The 20,373-nt window shown below is 33.7% G+C and overlaps 3 protein-coding genes across 4 annotated transcripts; 2 read left to right on the forward strand and 1 right to left on the reverse strand.

Moving 5' to 3' along the window:
- Nucleotides 1–220: 220 nt before the first annotated feature.
- Nucleotides 221–10,054, forward strand: LOC120082922 (protein TIC110, chloroplastic). Its single transcript, XM_039038343.1, has 15 exons — nt 221–922; nt 1,182–1,241; nt 2,189–2,312; nt 2,435–2,503; nt 2,614–2,712; nt 2,855–2,921; nt 3,336–3,400; nt 3,482–3,576; nt 4,117–4,244; nt 4,327–4,427; nt 7,156–7,372; nt 7,577–7,731; nt 7,934–8,059; nt 8,153–9,136; nt 9,545–10,054. The coding sequence occupies exons 1-15, from the start codon at nt 417–419 to the stop codon at nt 9,785–9,787; spliced, it is 3,039 nt and encodes a 1,012-aa protein (XP_038894271.1). The 5' UTR covers nt 221–416; the 3' UTR covers nt 9,788–10,054.
- Nucleotides 10,055–11,779: 1,725 nt separating this feature from the next.
- LOC120083601 (cationic peroxidase 1-like) lies at nt 11,780–15,119 on the forward strand. Its single transcript, XM_039039421.1, has 4 exons — nt 11,780–12,014; nt 12,179–12,370; nt 13,524–13,689; nt 14,449–15,119. Exons 1-4 carry the CDS (start codon nt 11,805–11,807, stop codon nt 14,835–14,837), a joined length of 957 nt encoding a protein of 318 aa, XP_038895349.1. The 5' UTR covers nt 11,780–11,804; the 3' UTR covers nt 14,838–15,119.
- Nucleotides 15,120–17,701: 2,582 nt separating this feature from the next.
- Nucleotides 17,702–20,183, reverse strand: LOC120083212. 2 transcript variants are annotated; one of them, XM_039038866.1, is made up of 2 exons: nt 19,681–20,183; nt 17,702–18,535 (listed from the first exon to the last, which is right to left on the reverse strand). In XM_039038866.1, exon 2 carries the CDS (start codon nt 18,520–18,522, stop codon nt 17,944–17,946), a length of 579 nt encoding a protein of 192 aa, XP_038894794.1. In that variant the 5' UTR covers nt 18,523–18,535; nt 19,681–20,183; the 3' UTR covers nt 17,702–17,943. The 2 variants fall into 2 exon arrangements, with proteins under 2 accessions (XP_038894794.1, XP_038894795.1); XM_039038867.1 differs by having other exon boundaries at nt 17,702–18,564.
- Nucleotides 20,184–20,373: the final 190 nt, after the last annotated feature.

Genomic DNA, 20,373 nt, shown 5'->3' on the forward strand with positions numbered 1-20,373 from the left:
AACAAGTTTAAAAAGAAAAGAGGTTAATTTAATTATATGGAAGTTTTTTTTTTTTTTTTTGGGTTTTGGGTTAGTTGGGGGGAATTTTCCATCTATAATATGTACAAGACTAATGAAAATAGGATTTAATGTGGGGTAAAATTGAAAATGTCAGAAGTACAGGGGTTGCAGTTTCCCCCTTTTGATTAGTTAAATTGAAGATTGGGCATCCATCATGTGGCATTTGCATTGTCTTCTTCTCCTTCCTCCGTTCTATCCCCTTGGGCGCCTGCTCGCTCGCTCGCTCGCTTAATCAGCTCTCCGCTAAACCCTATAAAAGCCTCTGTGAATGATACCCTAAACAAGAGAACTCTTCTTTTCACTGCCTTATCTACCTTCTTCCTCCTCAATTATCCCTCAACACATACGAGCGAGAAATGAATCCCTCTACCCTCCTCGCTTCTCATTTCTCAAACAACTGCTGCCCTTTGCTCAGTCCTCTCCCTCTTCGAACAGCCACAAACTTCAATCTCACCAAACGACGCCAGTTCAAAGTCTCAATTCCGCGTGCCTCCTCCGAGGTTACAGAACAAGCCGTCTCCTCTTCGTCGTCTTCCGGGCTAGATATCTTTGGCGGCAAGAAGGAGCTCACCGGGATTCAGCCTATTGTTCACCTACTACCTCCGCCTGTACGATTAGCAACCTCCGCCATTGTTGTCGCCGGAGCTGTAGCCGCCGGTTATGGCCTGGGCCTGCGGTTTGGTAATTCCCGGAACGCAGCTTTGGGTGGGGCAGCTGCTCTCGCTGCTGCTAGTGGAGCCGTCGTATACTCCTTGAATTCATGTGTTCCTGAAGTTGCGGCTGTCGATTTGCATAATTATGTGGCCGGCTTTGATGATCCTAAGAATGTGAAGAAGGAGGAAATAGATAGCATTGCCACAAAGTTGGTTTGATTTTCTTTTCCTCATTTCTATTCCTCTAGTTTCTTTCAGATGTATATACTTGACGAACAGGAACTTTTTGCTTTAAGTAGAGTTGATCAACTATGGTTGCTTGTTAGCAGACGAAAGTACTTATGTATTTAACTGCTAACATTCATCATTATTTTGAACTTTCAGATCGAAATTTTGAGAATTGACATTTTTGTTGCAATAGTAGGTTATGTTTCTATCGTAATTCTTCCTTTTCACGTTAATCTTCAGATATGGAGTTAGCAAGCAAGACGAGGCGTTTAACGCAGAGCTTTGTGACTTGTATTGTCGGTAAGTCCCAAATGAACTTCAACTGCATAATGAACTACTGGAAAAATGGGTTTTCGATGCTCAAGCTCGATACAATAATGTTGTAGATTCGTACTTGCCTGTATCTTTCCCTAGAGATTTGAGAGCTGCTACGTGCTACGTATTTTTTTTTGTGGACTCCTGTTTCAAAGGTAGAGGTACGCTAAGATTTTGTGGTTCTTTGCTATAAAAGAGCCCTTCTAGGGGAAGCGAGTTAGTAAGGAGTAGAAGAACCTTTGGAAGAGAGGAACTTATGCATGGCTGGGTTCTTCAGGGACGTTAGTGTTTTCGGATATGTAGTTTTATCCATATGGATTTTTATAAATATGGCCTTTTATGATTTATGCCAATTGGACAGGCCTTCCTTTGACTTTTGTAGGTCTGTTCCTTGTAAGTTCCTCTCATCCGTGAAATTTAGTCTCCTATTTATAAGAAGGGAAGTGATATTTTACCATCCACTGTGAGGTTGGGCTTTTAAAATATCACTCCTTTCTTTCTAACTCCTTAAATTTTCTCATCGTTTGCCTTCAAGGCTTTGCATCAGAAAATCCGTGTAGGAAAAAATAAAAGAAATTATATGGAGGTGAGAGGGACAAATACGATTTGTGGGAGATGGTATTTTGTCAGTCCTACTTGCAGTTCCCTAGCTAAAACTTATTGCAACTATTCTCCCTTTTTGATTCATGCTAATTGAAGTAGGCTTCTCAGAATTTCTCTAATTTCACCTTTCTAGATACAATGCCTCAAATATCCTCCAAATAAAAAGGCCTGTATAGCTTTTTACTCTCTATTCCTGCCTCCGGGAACTCATGATCTAAAAGATGATGAGGCCAGCACAATGACCAATTTCAATAATGCCTTGCCCCCTCTATTTTCTGTATCTAATTTCTTTATACAACTTGCTTCTCATTAAGAAAAAAATTGTTCAGATTTGTGTCTTCTGTTCTTCCACCGGGAAGTCAAGATCTCAATGGTGATGAGGTCGACACAATCATCAAGTTCAAAAGTGCCTTGGGCATTGATGACCCTGATGCAGCTGGTATGCATATGGAGGTAAGTATTCTGGTCCCTGCATTGCGACGTGGCAGATATGAGTTGTCTTCGTGGTTGTTAATGTTAGTTAAACTAATTCTGCATGACTTTAAAGAACATTAATTATTCTTTTGGGTTTCTAGATTGGTAGAAGAATTTTTAGGCAACGGCTTGAAACTGGAGATCGTGATGGTGACATAGAGGAACGTCGGGTATGTCACTCTGCTCATTTTCTATGTGTATGAATGGTTTATTGGTCGAGAATATTTGTCATGGTCTTGAAAGATGGAACTTGACCATTAAGGGTGAACCTCCAGTGCAGGCATTTCAGAAACTTATATACGTATCAACCCTCGTGTTTGGAGACGCATCATCTTTCCTATTACCTTGGAAACGTGTTTTTAAGGTTACTGATTCTCAGGTATTCAACTTAAATATTTTACTTACAGCTTCCATTGTTCTCTTTCTTTTGATACCATGATATGTCGTGTAGTCAATTTGTTTGCTCAATGTTTGATTGAGTACATCTGGCATGACAAGCTATTTTATAATATTTTACTCAGATTGAGATTGCTATCCGTGACAACGCTCAACGCCTGTATATTACCGAGCTAAAATCAGTTGGAAGAGGTAAACATGTTGTAAAGCAAGTGGACATTCAGGATTTTCTTGGCATACACTTAGGTTCTTCATTTATTGAAATGCTGAAGGGTTTGGGTTTGCCTCTGTTTTTGCTTTCTCCTGTCTTAAAAAGGAAAGAGGACATTTCTGGGTTACAGAAAGGGTCGAACTTAAAAACTACATTTTACCTGTCGAGAGATGATTAAATGTAATTAAACGGTGGTATCTTACTATAATTTCAATTAGGTACTTCAGTTAAAATTTCAGTTGATCTTTTTTGATAGGAAAAATTCAGTTTTTGAGATTGATTAAACTTGGAAACGTACATAAGTCAGATCATTATTGGAAAATGACCTTCAACATCTCAGATGCATTGTCCCCATTTCTATCCTGATCAGTACGTCATTGATGCAATCTTTTTAGATGTTAATGCGGAAAAGCTCATAAGCCTCAAAGATGCACAATGTTTGTATCGACTTTCTGATGAGGTATCTCAACTTTTCATTTCAAGAGCTTTTCTAAAGAGTTCATAATTGTCTCTCCCAACATTATAGTTTATTTTCTTGCAGCTGGCAGATGATTTGTTGAAGGAGCATACAAGGAAGCTGGTTGAGGAAAATATATCAGTAGCACTCAATATACTCAAGTCCAGAACAAGGGCAGCGTATGGTTACCATTCCTTCAGTCTAGTTTCAATTAGTAGTAATTTTTAAAGCCACAAAGATTTCTGTTAACTTTCATCCTAATATAGTAAATTAGATTTCCTTTTTATTAATGTTTCGTTGATGGATTCTCTCTCCCTCCTTCCCTCGTAAAGAAAAGAAATATTCTTATTCACAAAAAAAGGGTAGAAATTTTTAGGAAAAGAAGGCCTACCTATTACCCAGATGGTTGTTGTAGAAAAAACTCTCCAATTGATTTGAATTTCAAAAGCTGAGAAGTAACAAGATTTTTGGATAGGATAGACCATCGTGAACCTCGAAAGTTGATTCTATTAATAGTTTCTTCAGGAGTAGAAAAATTATCTTTAAAGGCTTGACTATTTCCGACCTACCACCAATGGTCTCCAAAACATCTTTGCTGGTTCCTGTTGATGCACACAATCTTTTAATATGTATAGTTGTATGAATATATGTATTTGTCTTTGGTTTCTTTACGTTGTTCAGTTGTTATCTATTAACTCATAATAACTTTGGGGTTCCAGCCGGGAAGTCATAGAAGTTGTGGAAGAGCTTGATAAGATACTTGAGTTCAACAGTTTGCTTATTTCATTAAAGAACCATCCAGATGCCAATCGCTTTGCTCCTGGAGTTGGCCCAATTTCTCTCCTGGGTAGGTTTTAAGTTCCATATTGTCATTTCTAGTTTCGTGGATGAATCACATTTGACTTGCTTTTATCCCTCATTTGGGTTAGGTGGAGAGTACGATGGTGACCGGAAGATAGATGATCTGAAGCTCCTCTATCGAGCCTATGTTACGGATTCTTTATCTAATGGCCGCATGGATGAAGATAAGGTCCATTTAATGATACCAAACCCATGTACTTATCTTTTTATATATAGTATAAAATGATCATGCCAAATTAGGGGAGTGGTTGTCATTCACACTTAAAACACTAGCTAGGGAGTCAAAAAATAAATGTGCCAATTGCAAAATTCTTTGATATCAAAGCTTTCTGAGACATAAAAAAATACCAATGCTTTGAGTCCTCCCCACTTCTGCTTGTCCTAAAGGATAAACCATTTGCACTCTTAAAGGCATTTGTCAAGGTGTAAGGTGAACCGAGGAAAGGGTATATACCCCAAGAAGTGTGATGGCATGATGATTGAACCTAGATATCGAATTCCAACTTTCCCACTTCCAAGGCCTCATAAGTTATTTGTGCCCATGTTTGCTGGCTATTGTAGAATGGGAAACCCAAAAAACCAGCAACTGGCATATGGTCTTTTCATTGAGCGAAGAAAATTTGCCAGACTTTTGAGAGGTCTGCGTAGGGTCTAAATCAGTTAAAGCCACTAGCTTAACCTATTATAATAATGATGATGACGACGACGACAACAATAATATAATAATGTATTATGTAGATTGGACTCAATATCGCTGTTTCACCTTCTCTCTTATTATTTTAATATATTTTATGGTAAAAAACTGAGCTTTTCATTGGGAGAAATGAAAGAATGTACAAAATACAAAAAATCAACCCAACAAGGAGACCATGAGAAACTATAAAAAAGGACTCTGATCCAATAAAATAAACTAGGATAGTAATTGACGCCCACAAAGGAGATATTAAATCTTGCCACCTCCCAGACCTTGTCACGTGACCTCTCCATCTCTCTAGAAATTATATCGTTCCTCTCGAGTCAAGATTCCCACAAAATAATAATAAAAACTAGTTTGTTACCAAAAATTGCCCTTCTCTTGAAAATGAAAGCTTAGGGGCACCTCCTCAGTAATAGCCTAACCATTGCGATTAGGCCAAAGATAAGCCAAGGTTCTCCGACCAACACAGCCAAAGAGACCAAGCAAACTGATAGTCCCAGAACAAGAGATGTATGTCCTTTACCTGACCCAATGACCCCTACAAAGAATACACCACTGCAGGTAGAACACAAAGGAAGACTCACTCTGCACACGATCCATAGTGATGACTTTTTCCTGTACAATCTACCACACAAAAATATTTACCTCCTTAGATATTTTGAACTGGATGGAGAAGAAAGCAGAGGCAGTTTGGGGCGGGGAAGGGACAACAACAAACTAAACTAAAGAAAGAATGACAAGAGAACCCCCTACACAGCCTAGAATCCCTTCTCCCATGAAGCACTTGCTAACCCTGAAGAACAGTAAGAAGACCTGCAATATCTCACGCTCTCTATTGGACGGATGACATGTGAAACCTAACGACAAAGAGGCGGAAGGATCAGAACCTGGTAAAATAGAAGCCACGAAATGCAACATCTTGTTCAAAAGATGATATAAACACAAAAAAAGAACACAAATATATCACCCACCCACCATTCTTCCCAAAAACAAACATTCGAGCCCTCCTCAATATAGCATTTAACAAATGAGGAAAAAATATTTCTAACAGAAGCCCAAAATATAATAAAATGCACCACTCTTGGTTATCATTTAACATTGCCCACCCACCTGTTTTAGTTATCTAATGATTTCTAATTCTTCTTGAAGGCTTAATCATTCTCTAAATGTAAATGTAAATGCTTTTAGTTCAAATCCTAAAATGTCAGATTTAATAATTCATTCCTATTTTGCAATGCTATAATTTCTATCAAGTTGTTAAGACATATTGTTGAATATCTATTGGTCAGTTTTTGAAGATTGCTATGATTTTTACTGTTATGGAGTTGGTAGCCTTATTGGTTTATCAGCTATCATCAAAGCATGTTTATCCTGTAAAAGGAACAGTTTAGCAAGCTAGTTTCATTACATCAATTGATATGTGAGAAGGGTCGTTTCTTATGAGCGGCTGACCTGTGTGCTATCATGTGGAATCTTTGGGGGGAAAGAGACAGTAGAACGTTTAGGGGGTTGGAAAGAGAGCCTAGTTATCTTTGGGGCTCTTATTAGGTTTTATGCATCATCTTTGGGCTTCAACTTCGAAGTTCTTTTGTAACTATTCTATAGGCACTATTTTGTGTGATTAGTCCACTTTTATTTAGGAGTCCCTCTTTTGTGGGCTTGGTTATTTATTCGCTTTGTATTCTTCCATTTTTTTTTTCAATGAAAGTTGTTCATTTAAAAAAAACAAGGATTACTTTCTTTATGCTAATTCCTCACACTTTGTATACCAAAGTGGTGCAAGTTATTATATTTTAGGCTTGTGTTAGGCTGCTGATTATCTTTTCTTTTCATTTTTTTCCCTTTATATGGGTGCACGGCAATTCTATTAAAATCCGTGTGGATTAGTCATATGATCAAGAGAATTAAAATTATTGTTCTCAAGAAATAATTACACTTGGAAAACTAACTGGCAAAAGTTCAATAAAAGTTTTGTTTGAAGTTACCATCTAGACGTGGTCCCAAACTTAAAACCATAAATCATTAAATTTCTCTGACTGATGATTGTTACAAATATTTTCTTGAGAATCCTCTCATTAGGCCAATGCAGTGCTTGTCTATCTCTCTATTGGTAGTTGATTTGTTGCAAATAACTTTTCTCCCCACTATAAAGGATAAATAATAAACGTTTTTTTTTCTTTTTTCTTTTTTTCCCTCTCAGCTCGCAGCCTTGAATCAGCTGAGAAATATATTTGGTTTAGGGAAACGAGAAGCAGAAAACATTACACTTGATGTTACCTCAAAGGTTTATCGCAAACGTCTTGCACAGTCCGTTAGTGGTGGTGATTTGGAGATAGCAGATAGTAAAGCCGCTTTCCTCCAAAATCTCTGTGAGGAGCTTCACTTTGATCCATTGAAGGCCAGTGAGATTCATGAAGGTATTCTATTTTAGATGATGCAACTGTTTGTTGGATCTGGCTCCCCTATGTTTGGTCTGTGCTGTCAACAATTAGTTTCCGTTTTGAGCTATCCTAATATTCATACAGCTAGTTAATACATCTTTATCTATCTTTGCAAGTGCCATTTTATAAGTCACCTATCATTTTTACTATTGTTTCGGAATTACCTGTTATGTTATGAAGAGATCTATCGACAAAAGCTTCAGCAATGTGTTGCTGATGGAGAGCTGAGTGATGAGGATGTATCGGCGCTACTGAGGCTGAGAGTTTTGCTTTGCATACCTCAACAGACTGTCGAAGCGGCACATACAGATATTTGTGGTTCCTTGTTTGAAAAGGTAATGATATTTTGGCATCTCTCTTTGTTGTTTATTATGCCTAAGGCCTTGGTGTCTAACAGTTCGTTTTCACTTATTAAGTTCTTGGTTGTGGATTTTCTATAAAGGAATCAGACTTGTTTCTTTCTATAATTTGACACACCATCTGCTGGAACTTCCAGCTCTATTATGTCAAGACTAATGTTTCTATCTTTTTTCTCAGGTTGTAAAGGAGGCCATTGCTGCAGGTGTTGATGGTTATGATGCGGATATAAAGAAATCGGTGAGGAAGTCAGCTCATGGCTTGCGCTTGACAAGGGAGGCTGCCATGTCGATAGCAAGCAAAGCAGTGAGTAATCACCTAGCATGTGTTCTTTCAATAACTTGAGTTAAATTTTTGTGCTCTCATCCTGTTTCCGTTTGTACTACCCAACGCATGAAGGTTCGGAAGATTTTCATCAACTATATAAAGCGAGCTCGTGCAGTTGGAAATCGTACTGAAGCAGCAAAAGAACTTAAGAAGATGATTGCTTTTAATACGCTAGTTGTGACAGACTTGGTGGCTGATATAAAAGGGGAATCTGCTGATGCTGATGCTGATGCCTTGTTGGAAGAGCCTATCAAAGAAGAAGAGGAACGGCTTGAGGAGGACGAGGAATGGGAATCCCTTCAGACTTTGAAGAAAATAAGACCAAACAAAGAGCTTTCTGCAAGATTGGGAAAACCTGGTCAGACAGAGATAACTTTGAAGGATGACCTGCCAGAAAGAGAACGGTCTGACCTTTACAAGACTTATTTGCTCTTTTGTTTAACTGGTGAAGTTACTCGAATTCCATTTGGTGCTCAGATTACAACAAAGAAGGATGATTCCGAGTACGTTTTACTAAATCAGCTAGGCAACATTTTGGGTTTAACCACTAAGGAGATTGTTGAAGTACATAGGAGCCTAGCTGAGCAGGCCTTCCAGCAACAGGCTGAGGTAATTTTGGCTGATGGTCAACTTACAAAAGCCAGGGTAGAACAGCTCAATGAGTTGCAGAAGCAAGTTGGGTTGCCTTCCGAATATGCCAATAAGATCATTAAGAGCATAACAACCACGAAAATGGCTGCTGCCATTGAAACTGCTGTTGGTCAAGGACGGCTCAACATTAAGCAGATTAGAGAACTTAAGGAAGCAAATGTTGATTTAGATAGCATGATATCCGAGAGATTGCGAGAGAACCTCTTCAAAAAGACCGTGGATGACATTTTCTCATCCGGCACTGGTGAGTTTGATGAAGAAGAGGTCTATGAGAAAATCCCATTGGACCTCAACATTAATGCTGAGAAGGCAAAAGGAGTTGTACACGAGCTGGCAGAAAGCAGGTTGTCAAACTCGTTAATTCAGGCCGTAGCACTGTTGAGGCAGAGGAACCGTCAGGGGGTGGTAAGATATTTTTCATTTTAATAATTTTCCATTGTAGGGTAACTAACAACTAAGATTGATGTTATGCATATCAATTGATTAACTCTGTTTAGTAACTATTTTGTTTTTGGTTTTTAGTTATTGAAAATACTATGTTGCATCTTTCTTTAGTACCAGAGTTGAATTTTTAGCTAAATTTCAAAAATAAAAATAAGTTTTTTAAAACTACTCTTTTAGTTATCAAATTTTGGTATGATTTTTGAAAATAGTGTAAAAAGTAGACAACAAAAGAAGAAATCTAGAGTGGTAAAAATGTTTGTAGGCTTAGTTTTCAAAAACAAAAAACCAAATGGTTATCATATATGACCTAAATTAGTCAGTACTATTCCCTAGATTCCAAGTGTAATGGGGTGTTTTTATTTTCTTTAGGTATCATCTCTCAATGATCTTCTCGCATGTGACAAAGCTGTTCCATCAAAACCTTTATCATGGGACGTGTCTGAAGAACTCGCCGATCTGTACTCTGTATATGCGAAGAGTGAGCCGACGCATGAGAATTTGTCTCGTTTGCAATATTTGCTAGGCATAGATGACTCTACTGCAGCTGCTATTCGAGAGATGGGAGATAGATTACAACCTATTGGTGCGGAGGAGGAAAACTTTGTATTCTGATTTTTGTGCAATAATAATAGGCATCCTGGTTAGGAAGTGAATTTTAGCCATGATTGGTCCAATTTTTGTTTTCATAATTTTCTTAGACTGGACAAAAACCGAGAGGCAACAGTAATTGATAGATTGAGATATATATGATGTGGTGTGATGTTTGTAGACACAGATTTGCTTAATCATTGTACTGCTCCGTTGACCATTTTTACTCTCCCAGTCCCGTAGCAGGTGTGGTCATGGACCGTGGGCCGTTAGAATATAATTGAATTTGGGCTAATCCTGTGGACGTGATGGTTCCATTACATTTTGGGCTATGCTATTATGCGTAGGACTTTGTAACGTTTAAGGTAATACGAAATGAAGATCTCATAATCAAATTTGGTGTTCTTTACTTTTGTTCTGTGTCTATTCTAAAATTTAGAGCATATTTCTAAATCTGTAATAAAAAATGTAAATTGATTAACAAGTAGAAGGTGTTCAATCCAATCAAGTTTAGAAATTATGTTGATATTGTTGCTATTATGGTTATTGCTATTGGTACTGTTATTATGATAATTATTATCGTTATTGTATTGTTATACTATGAGAGTTATAAATTTGTCACATTTATTGTTACCATCACCGTCTGATCCTAAACGACAACGGTAATCATAACTGTGACAAATTTATGATTTCAAATAAATGTGATAAAAAACAATTCAATTACGTGTGTGATTGTGACTCATTATAATTGATCTATCAAGGGAATTCCATTATGATTCCATCAATTTCATAACAGATTGGTAAACGTGGCTTAAGTGTATAACAAGTTTTTTAAAGAATTGACTTCTTTCATTTTTTTCTCAATGAAAGTTGTGATTTTCATTTTAAAAAAAACATTCTTAAAGAATTGAAAATATAACAGAATTACCATTGATAATCATGAAAGACTCTAATTTACAATATAATCTATCACTGGTAGACGCGATAGACTTTGAGAGTTGAATTTAAATTTTGCTATATCTATATTTCTTTTTGCATTGTGATATATCGGTTAATACTTTGAGCTTGATTGTTACATTTGCAACTGCTTCTATTATCTAAGCAGTCTTTTATATAATCGATTTACATTACTTGATTTCATAACCCAATACTATCTGTGTTGAAATCGGGTTAGTTTAATGATCGATTTTGAAAATCATAGATCGATTGGTATTGACATATTCATGGCAGGACTTTGCGAGAGGGGTTGCAAAATGATGCTTAGAAACTTCTTCAGCCTCCATTTAGACTTCATAAGTTTGAAGCTTAATTTTCAAAAACGAAATATTAATATCCGCTTTCTAAGTTGTAAGTTGCAACAAGGCTTGTATGAATCTTTGTGACCCTTGCGGTCCATAATTACATTTGAAAATTGTTACACTGATTTAGGCATGGAAGATTCTAAAGTTTGGGGGATTAGCAAAAACATGGAATTGAATATCTCCTTAGTCTTACATTTACCAATGCAATAATATAGAATTAAAAGCACTAATAATTTGACCAATTATGAGATTCCTAATATGCATTCTGTTCACACACTCACATTATTATTTACTTAAAACTTACCCCAATCAGTGCTGCCTACACATCACAACATTCTCTTGTTCAAGGATATTAAAATCACTATTCAATGAATTCAGCTAGTTGAATTTTCCCATGATTAATTAAGAAAATGTGGAAGCTTACATAGTCAATGAAATTTCAAATTGAGGTGTTTAAAACCCAAAAAAAAAAAAAAAAACCCAGATAAAGTAATAATTAAGATTTGGTATACCCACCCACACTATTGCTTTAATCCCATTTATAGTGGGTTTAGGCTTATGAAATTCATTTTCCTTTCTGTTTTGTTCACAAATTTTCAACATTTGAACTTGACTTTGTACAAAAGGTAAACCGCCAAGATGCAACAAAGTTAGAACTTGGGGCACTATATATTCATAGTTTGAGATGGCAACATTCCTAACAAAATCTAAACATTTTTGATTTAGACATCAATAATTTAATGGAATCAAAATGCAGCAAGTTGTGGTGTGTTTTGGTGTTTGCTTCATTGATAACTTTGAGCTCTGGCAGTTTATCCCCTGACTACTATAAGAGTTCATGTTCAAAGTTACTCTCCATTGTCCGACGTGAAGTCGTGAAAGCAGTGGACAAGGAATATAGAATGGGAGCATCATTGCTTCGCCTCCATTTTCACGATTGCTTTGTCAATGCATGTGTTCTATATCTTAAACTTATCTCCTACTTTATATTTTTCTCGTGCATAAATAAAATAGAAAAGTTTATATTTTAAGATAATTTTTATTGTTAAGATACACTCTAGTGTTGCTTAATAAAATATTGTAGAGATGATGAATGATTATACGTAACATGCAGGGATGCGATGCGTCAGTATTACTGGATGACACGTCGAACTTCACAGGGGAAAAGACGGCAATCCCAAACAAAGATTCATTGAGAGGTTTTGAGGTGATTGACTCAATAAAAACGCTGGTAGAGGCCGCTTGTCCGTCTGTGGTTTCTTGTGCTGATATTTTGTCCCTTGCAGCTCGAGACTCGGTGGTTGCAGTAAGTTCAACTTTTCTTGTCATCAAAATTCAAATTCATGCATTCTAATCTCTATATAAATATTATAGCTTCATTGAAAAGTAATTAATTAAAGTCCTATTTTACAATGATTTCTTTTTTTAATTTTTAAGATTTATGTTTACTCTCCTTTAAATTTCATATATATGGTTTTTACACATTTATTTAAAAAAAGAATTTGAATTTTAATCCAATTAAAAAAACAAAACAAGTTTTTGAAAACTTGATAAGATTGGTAGATAATTTGAAAACTAGATATTTGATGAAAAAGAAGTTTTATTTCATGTTTTTGAATATGTGTTTGGTAGTTGATTTAAAACTGTAATCCAAGTAAACAATAATTTGAAATGTATTTGATGTATATATATATATAAATATCATTTTTTTATTTTCATTTTATAATTAAAATAAATGCTGTCAACTATGTATATTGCTCTCTTTGTTATATTGTAATTTTTTTTTTTTTTAAAAAAAGTTATTCAAATGTGAATTAATATTTATTTTCTAAAATTTTTTAAGTTGATATAAATTATTTTATTGAGAAAAATAACAAATAAAACAATAAAATTATATCAATTTAAAAAGAAATTCAAATTATAAAAACAAATATGTTATATAAGATAGAACACAATTTATCTAAGTATTCCCATATATCTTCAAAAATATTTCTACAAAACAAACTTGTTTATCTAAATTAATTCCCTTATCATGATTTAGAAGTTTAAATGATACAATTATAGGTCTCCCACAATATTTTCCAACGTAAATTGATACCGTTACGAAAGTTGAAAATTCAAAGTGATACAACCCAATATAAATTGATATATTTAATTTTCTTTTAAAAGAAGGAGGATTTTCAAAAATAGAAAAATAAGAAAAACTATTTATGCAAAATAATAAAATTTTAATTTCTTTGTTAGAGGTTGATATAATTCTACTAGTGTCTATAAGTGATAAAAACTGATAGAAGTCTATCACTTATATATGCTAATAGAAGTCTATCCGTATCTATCACTATTTTTTTAAAATATTTTTATAAATAGTTTGACATTTTTTCTACCGATAAAAATTTCCGATCAAAGAATGTATAGGGATGGGAAGTGTTGAATTGATGGTTTTGGATGTGGGTTTGCAGCTTGGGGGACCCTCGTGGGTAGTGGGACTTGGGCGGAGTGACTCGACCACTGCCAGCTTCGACACCGCAAACAACGATCTTCCTTCTCCTTTCCTTGACCTTCCCGATCTCATCTCTGCCTTTTCCAACAAAGGCTTCAACACCAAAGAATTGGTCGCTCTTTCAGGTTTTTTAATTTCCTTTTCTTTTTTCTATTTTATAATAAATCGATCCCATTCATCAATAACCAATGAATCGAGGAACGTTAGTAAAAAATATAACAATCATGTCTAAAATATTATATTAAAAAATATAACAAAATGTAAAAGAATTTGCAACTATAACAAATCTTAAAACAGCTTTCAAAACCTATTAATGATAGACCATCTGAATCTATCAACAATAGAGTCTATCATAGATAGATTTTGCTTCATTTGCAATTATTCAAAAATGTTATTATACACTAAGATCCCATTTGGTACCATTTCGTTTTTGACATTCTTAGTCAAATTTTCAAAACAAAAACCAGTTATATATCTGTCTCTTATACACATCTAGATGTGTATAAGAGACAGGAAGAGATGTTTATAGGCTTAATTTTCAAAAAACCAAAAATAAAAAATGAAATGGTTACCAGAGCGATCTAAGAGTGTTGAAATCAATAATAGACCATATAGTAGGAGTGCAACAACAAACCGAGAAACCTAAAATCTAAACCAAACCAAACCTAATATAAATTGAACTTCTTGGTTTGTATTTGGAGAAAATAAAAAAGTATTAGTTCGGATAAGTTCTTTATTATAAAAACCAATAAAAATACCGAACCAATAATATATTGCTATACACTTAATCATAATATAATTAAATATAATTTATATGATAGATTTGACTATATTTGCAATTCTATATTTTAATTATTAAAGGGTGTTACCCATGGCAATGATAGGATCTCACACAATTGGACAAGCCAGATGCGTGATGTTCAGAGTAAGGGCCCATAACGAAACCACCACCATTGATCCAGACTTTGCAGCCTCTCTAAGATCCAACTGCCCTTTCTCCGGCGACGACCAAAATCTTACCCCTTTGGATCTCAAAACCCAATCCTTATTCGACAACGCTTATTTCAAAAATTTGGTCCAAAACAAAGGCCTTCTTCACTCCGACCAAGCTCTCTTCAGCAACTCCTCCGCCGATTCTCATGTCACTTCCTACGTCTCCGATTCCTCTGCTTTCTTCTCCGACTTCGCCGCCGCCATGGTTAAGATGTCCAACCTCTCCCCACTCACTGGCTCCGACGGCCAGATTCGTTCCGACTGCCGCAAAATTAATTAAATTCACTAATTACTTAACTCCTTTTTATTACATTCCTAGCTCTGTTTGTTTGTTTGTATTTGTTGTTGTTGTGACTCCAAATTGTCAATCTTGTTCTGTTTTTTTAGCTCTGTTTGTGTTTTGGTCCATCCTTCATATCACTGGCGGCGACTCTGTTTTTCTCCTTCTGCATGTTTGTTTTTACTATTCAATAATAAGGAAAATTGTAATGGGGAGCCAAAATCTAGCAATGGCTTTCTAAGTTAAATATGATTTACTAATTTCTTTTTATTTTAATTTTACTCTCTGTATCTTAGGCATTCTATATTTGATGTATCAATCAACTTATATACTTTATATTTGATAAATTGATATACCAAATATAAAATATATCATTTATATAATTTAATAAATCATGATTTTAATTATGTTAGGGTGGATATCGCTTCTTCGATTATGGTGAATATTGTTTTTATTTTTTATTTTTTTGTTAATTTTGATATGAAGTTGTATTTAATTTAGGTTTTGGCGTTTGTTGTATTGCATTTACGATTTTGATAGAATTTAATTGTATTAATTATATCAATTGATATATCAAGTATGAAGTATATTAGTGAATTTATTCAATTTTCAAGATTTTGATAACATATCCATCACATTTAATTTGGTATATTAGTTGTATAACATATATACTTCATATATCAGCACACTATCAAATGATCGGTATACTAGATTTAGAGATAGAGAAAAAAAAATACATCAATGATATTGTTTATATACCAATTTTCACAATGATATACTTAAAGTATAAGATTGGTTATTCAATCGTATACTGATATTAATTCGAGATGCATTTCAAATATATCATTAGTGTATTAGTGATTCAATAGTATATCATAATTCGTGCAAAATACAATACTAACTATTATATTGTTATATTAGTAGTTTATAATACTCATAAAAAATTCATTTAAATATAACAATTAGTATATCAATAGTATATTTGTAGTCAATAAAAAATTCAATTCATGTATATCAGTAGTATATATTAACATTCATTCTAAATACATGTCAAATACAATGTCGGTGTTTTAAAAATATTTAAGTAATGTATCAATATTATATCATCACTCCTTTGAAAATCAAATTTCAAATATATTATTACCGTATCTATAGTTTATGAGCTAGTATAGCAATAGTAATTCAAATCATCAACTATAACATTAGCGTATTATTAATATATTAATACTTCTTAAAAATCTATTTTTGCAAATATATTAGGTAGTATATCAACACTCGTTCGGAATTCAATATTAGGTGTGACATTGGGCGTATCAAAAGCTAATCAACATTCATTTAAAATAATGAATTGAACCATTATATAAGTTGTTTATAATATACTAGAAAGTTAATATACCTTGAAACAAATGAATAAGGATTCAAGTTAAATCTACAAATAATAAAAAATGCACGAGTACTTGTTGGTCGATAAATTTTGTATATCAATTGACTAATATATCAAATATAAAATATATCAATTGATTGATATACATAACATAAATTACATTAGATATATTATTAGTATACATGTCGATATACTAATGAAGGTAAAAATAAATAATGAAAAATGAAAAAAATACTTCAATTCATTTTTTTTTGCTATATTTTCAAATTAAAACATAATTTAAACATAAGTCACTATTAAAGTATAAAAGTGTGGCTTTAATTTGGTTTAAATTAAATGTTTGAATCTTCATTTCATGGCATGCCTGTTTTAGACTTTAGTCCTTAGAAAGCTTTGTATTTCAAGCTTTGAACTCATCAAAGCCTAGTGATCCAACATATACAAAGCCATGAAATAATTCAACTCATCAATTTCAACCCTATTTTTCACAGAGAGAGAGAGTTGACTTGAAATTGTCAAGAGTGAATGGGTAAGATAGATCTTTGTTTAAATTTAAATACATTTTTTTTTAAAATACTAATATTTATATACATTTAATATAATAATTTGTGGTTGAAAATTGTTGTTATATATTGTCAACACTGTCCTTCATCACCATGGCCTTCATATCATCTTCAACTCTCTCCCACACCTTCTTCCATTATGATTGATTATGTTTCTTTAATATATTTCTTTCATATTTCTCTTCATTATATTTTATAACTATAATACTACCCCATCCAATTTTTCTTCTCTTCCCAATTAACAATTCACATTCATTGTTTACCACAGGTTTGAGAGTAATTTTCAATCATTTCGAACCATATCTTTAAAATCATTCCGTCAAAATTTGTAGCGTTGCAACGTTGTCCTATATATTCTAATATTCTTGAAAAATGTCAAGTACAATATTTTTCGGAAACCTCCACTTTTTTAAAACAATTCTTGACGTTTTTTCTTTAAAACCACCTATTTCTTAACATTTTTTTCATAAAAACATCAAATATTTAAAATTGCAAACGTTAATAAAGGTGGTTTTTCTTGTAGTGATTATATACTTTTAAACATAGTTTTCATACTATACTACTAAAGTTGAGTTTGAATTATTAAAAATATTTTCGAATCAACAAACTAATTCAGTGTCACATTCATGTTAAATAATCTCACCAATTGTCCTACTTGTTTATTGTTTAGTGCAAGTGTTGAAATGCCTTGAAATCTAAACTATTTTTGTATTATATGTTTTTTATGATTATGGACCTAGGATTTAGAGAGATGCAATATAGAAAATTGTTCTATTCTATTACCTATGACATAACTAATATACTGGTAGTGAACCACGTAAATCCCTGTATCGATTTCTTCTTGTTTTTTATTCTTTATCTTGTCATTTTCGTTTTCGTCATAACAACTGATTTTCTTCTTGAAAAGAACGCAAAAACACTGATGGAATTGAAATATGTGCATGGATACATTTTTGTTTATGAAAGAAGATTATGAACAACATGAAGCTCCCAAGTCCTAATGCTTCCATCCCCTCTCATCAAAGGTTAAACTCAAGACAAAAAAAAAAGGGAAAAAAAACAACATCACATGTAGCTCTTCTCATTAGATCAAGCAATGAGAGGCATATTTCTCTGTTTAAAAAAAAAAAAAAAAAGTCTCCCTAATACAACTCTGTTTTCATTTAGAATCTCTAGTAAATACCTTGACCAATTTTGGGTAACATCCTTTATCACTTCCATGTCCAAAGAACAAAGTAGAAACAGGTGATTCTACATTGCCGTCATCGTCGTTGTCGTCATCGTCCACCCTCGAATCAAACGACAATCTCCTAGGGCTTCCTGATCTCCGTCTTTCGCTACTAGAAGTCGAAGACGAGGAGGACGACAAAGAACCTGCGGGGGAAGGAGGCTGCAGAGTGGGCTTCACAGAAAGCTTTCTGAAGACAGAGTTGAGGAAATTGGACTTAGAAGAAATGGGCTTAGAAGAAAAATGGGTGAGAGGGGAATTAGTAATATTATGATCATTGGAGAAATAGGAAGGTGGGGGAGTTAGAGGAGAAAGTATTGCCCCATTTTCATGGAAATTAGCCTTGGGAGTTCCTGGCTCTGACTCCCATTTGAATGGAACTGAGGCTGATACTCCTGTGTGGTAATCTTCTTCTTCCACAAACGACATGTCGTCCCTTGTTCTCAGCTTCTTCAGCCTCATCTTCCTTGATTTTCCTCCCAAATCTTCTGAATTTCTTCCCAGGTTCATCTTTCCTCTCTCCCTATTTCAATTCTCACCATCATCTTCCAACTCCAGTATCCATATATATATATATCTAGTGGTTAGTACTCGGATGCATCACAAAGTGCACCTATCTTTATGCATCTCACTCTCATCAATTACATAAAAAGAGAATTAAAATATTTTAAGAAATAAATAAGAAGAATCTGTCACATGACAAATTATGATCGGACAATTTGGTAAGATGCACAAAGATGAGTGCTACTTGCACTTAAATATTTTTCACATATATATATATATATATATATCATACTATTAAATTTTGGAGTTTGTCGATACAAACAATGAATGAAATTTTTATAACTGTATCAATTTACACCATTCTCTAAATTTCATTTGATTAATATCATGTGGATTAATTCTCATAAAACAATCAATTTAGACTCTTCATTATGATTACTTTTGAAAAACATCAATGCATTAATTATCAAACATTTGTATACTTCTTTTGATGTCGGTTTTACAAAATGGACGATTTGAGTAAATGTATGAAAGGTTTTCAATGGATTTTTTGTCTAAGAGTCTAAATGGATTCATATATGAAAGTTTAAGAGTTTAATTGATCCAATTATAGGTTTCATATATGATTTTTTTCAAATGGCACATAATGGAGGGTGTAAATTGATACTAACCCAAAAGTTAACCCGTATAAATTATTATTTTTCCTAATTTTTAATTAATAGTTTGTAATGGGAATGGGTCAAGTTTCAAATAAAATATCATAATCTCTCAAATCTTTAGATATATTTAGTTACTGCAAGTCATGATAAATTAATAGTTGGTCAATGATAATGTGAAAGACAAAAAAGGTGAGCACACATGTGCATATGATATTGATGAATTGCTGATGTCCATGTGTGTGTTTGAGTGTTGACCCCAAAACAAAGGCAGAAATGAAGAGGGCAGATTACTACTTGATCACTAATCTAGGATCTAACAACTTAATTAAGATCCAACTTAAAAAAACACTTCATTATATGGGAAATCTAACCTAATAAACTTCATTTTATAAACACAATAGTCATTCAAATTTCAAATTAACATAATAAATTATGAAAAATCTATGGAGGAGGAACACACGGAAACAAAAGAAAACAGTTTCAGCCAAATCTATAAAATATGTACCTGCTCTGATGAATTGATGGATGGTTGCCACAATGTCGATATTGGTTCTTCAAGTGTTGTTTCTGCAATATTCATTCAGGCAAAATGTGATATTATGCCTGTCATTATTGCCTCCTTTTTGGGGGGAAAGAAAAATGGTAGGAGAGAACCATCCATACCTCAAAGAACCAAATCAATTGCTACCACCAATGACTCAATAAAGCTCTCAGGTTGTTTTTGTGGTTTTCCTCTTTCCCTATCTTATTGGGACCTCAATTTTTCTTACCCTACAATGCCTCTCTCTCTAGTCCATAAGAATTTTTTAAACCAAATCTCACCAACCTATGGTGAAAATCTGCCTTTCCCCTTTTAAATCCAGTTTCACCATTATACTTTTAACTTTGATTAATTTTGATCTATGTATTTTCGTAAATGAATCATTTAAAATTAAAAAAAAAATGAAAATAAAGGGATAAAATGGTCATTTTTTTTAGTTCAAGAACCAAAATGGACATTTTGAAAGTATAGAGACTAAAATAAATCAAAGTTAAAAAAATAAGGATCAAAATGAACATTTTAATACTAGAAAGACCGAAATGAACCAAAACTAAAATTATTATTTGAGCCTTCTATTTATGATATTTTATAGAATATTTATGAATTTTTTGACCACGCCATGAAATCTCAAACATAGCTTTTATATAGATACAAATT

This window comes from Benincasa hispida, chromosome 8 (genome assembly GCF_009727055.1).
Source record: "Benincasa hispida cultivar B227 chromosome 8, ASM972705v1, whole genome shotgun sequence".
Classification (NCBI taxonomy): Eukaryota; Viridiplantae; Streptophyta; class Magnoliopsida; order Cucurbitales; family Cucurbitaceae; genus Benincasa; species Benincasa hispida.

What these genes read in the sequence shown, in the direction of transcription:
- LOC120082922 (XM_039038343.1), top strand. Translation starts at nt 417, where the DNA reads ATGAATCCCTCTACCCTCCTCGCTTCTCATTTCTCAAACAACTGCTGC. An exon ending in CAGCTGGTATGCATATGGAG is followed by an intron (nt 2,313 to 2,434) that starts GTAAGTATTCTG and finishes TTGGGTTTCTAG; the next exon opens with ATTGGTAGAAGAATTTTTAG. An exon ending in TGTCGATAGCAAGCAAAGCA is followed by an intron (nt 8,060 to 8,152) that starts GTGAGTAATCAC and finishes CAACGCATGAAG; the next exon opens with GTTCGGAAGATTTTCATCAA.
- LOC120083601 (XM_039039421.1), top strand. Translation starts at nt 11,805, where the DNA reads ATGGAATCAAAATGCAGCAAGTTGTGGTGTGTTTTGGTGTTTGCTTCA. An exon ending in TTCACGATTGCTTTGTCAAT is followed by an intron (nt 12,015 to 12,178) that starts GCATGTGTTCTA and finishes CGTAACATGCAG; the next exon opens with GGATGCGATGCGTCAGTATT. An exon ending in AGAATTGGTCGCTCTTTCAG is followed by an intron (nt 13,690 to 14,448) that starts GTTTTTTAATTT and finishes TGGCAATGATAG; the next exon opens with GATCTCACACAATTGGACAA.
- LOC120083212 (XM_039038866.1), bottom strand. Translation starts at nt 18,522, where the DNA reads ATGAACCTGGGAAGAAATTCAGAAGATTTGGGAGGAAAATCAAGGAAG.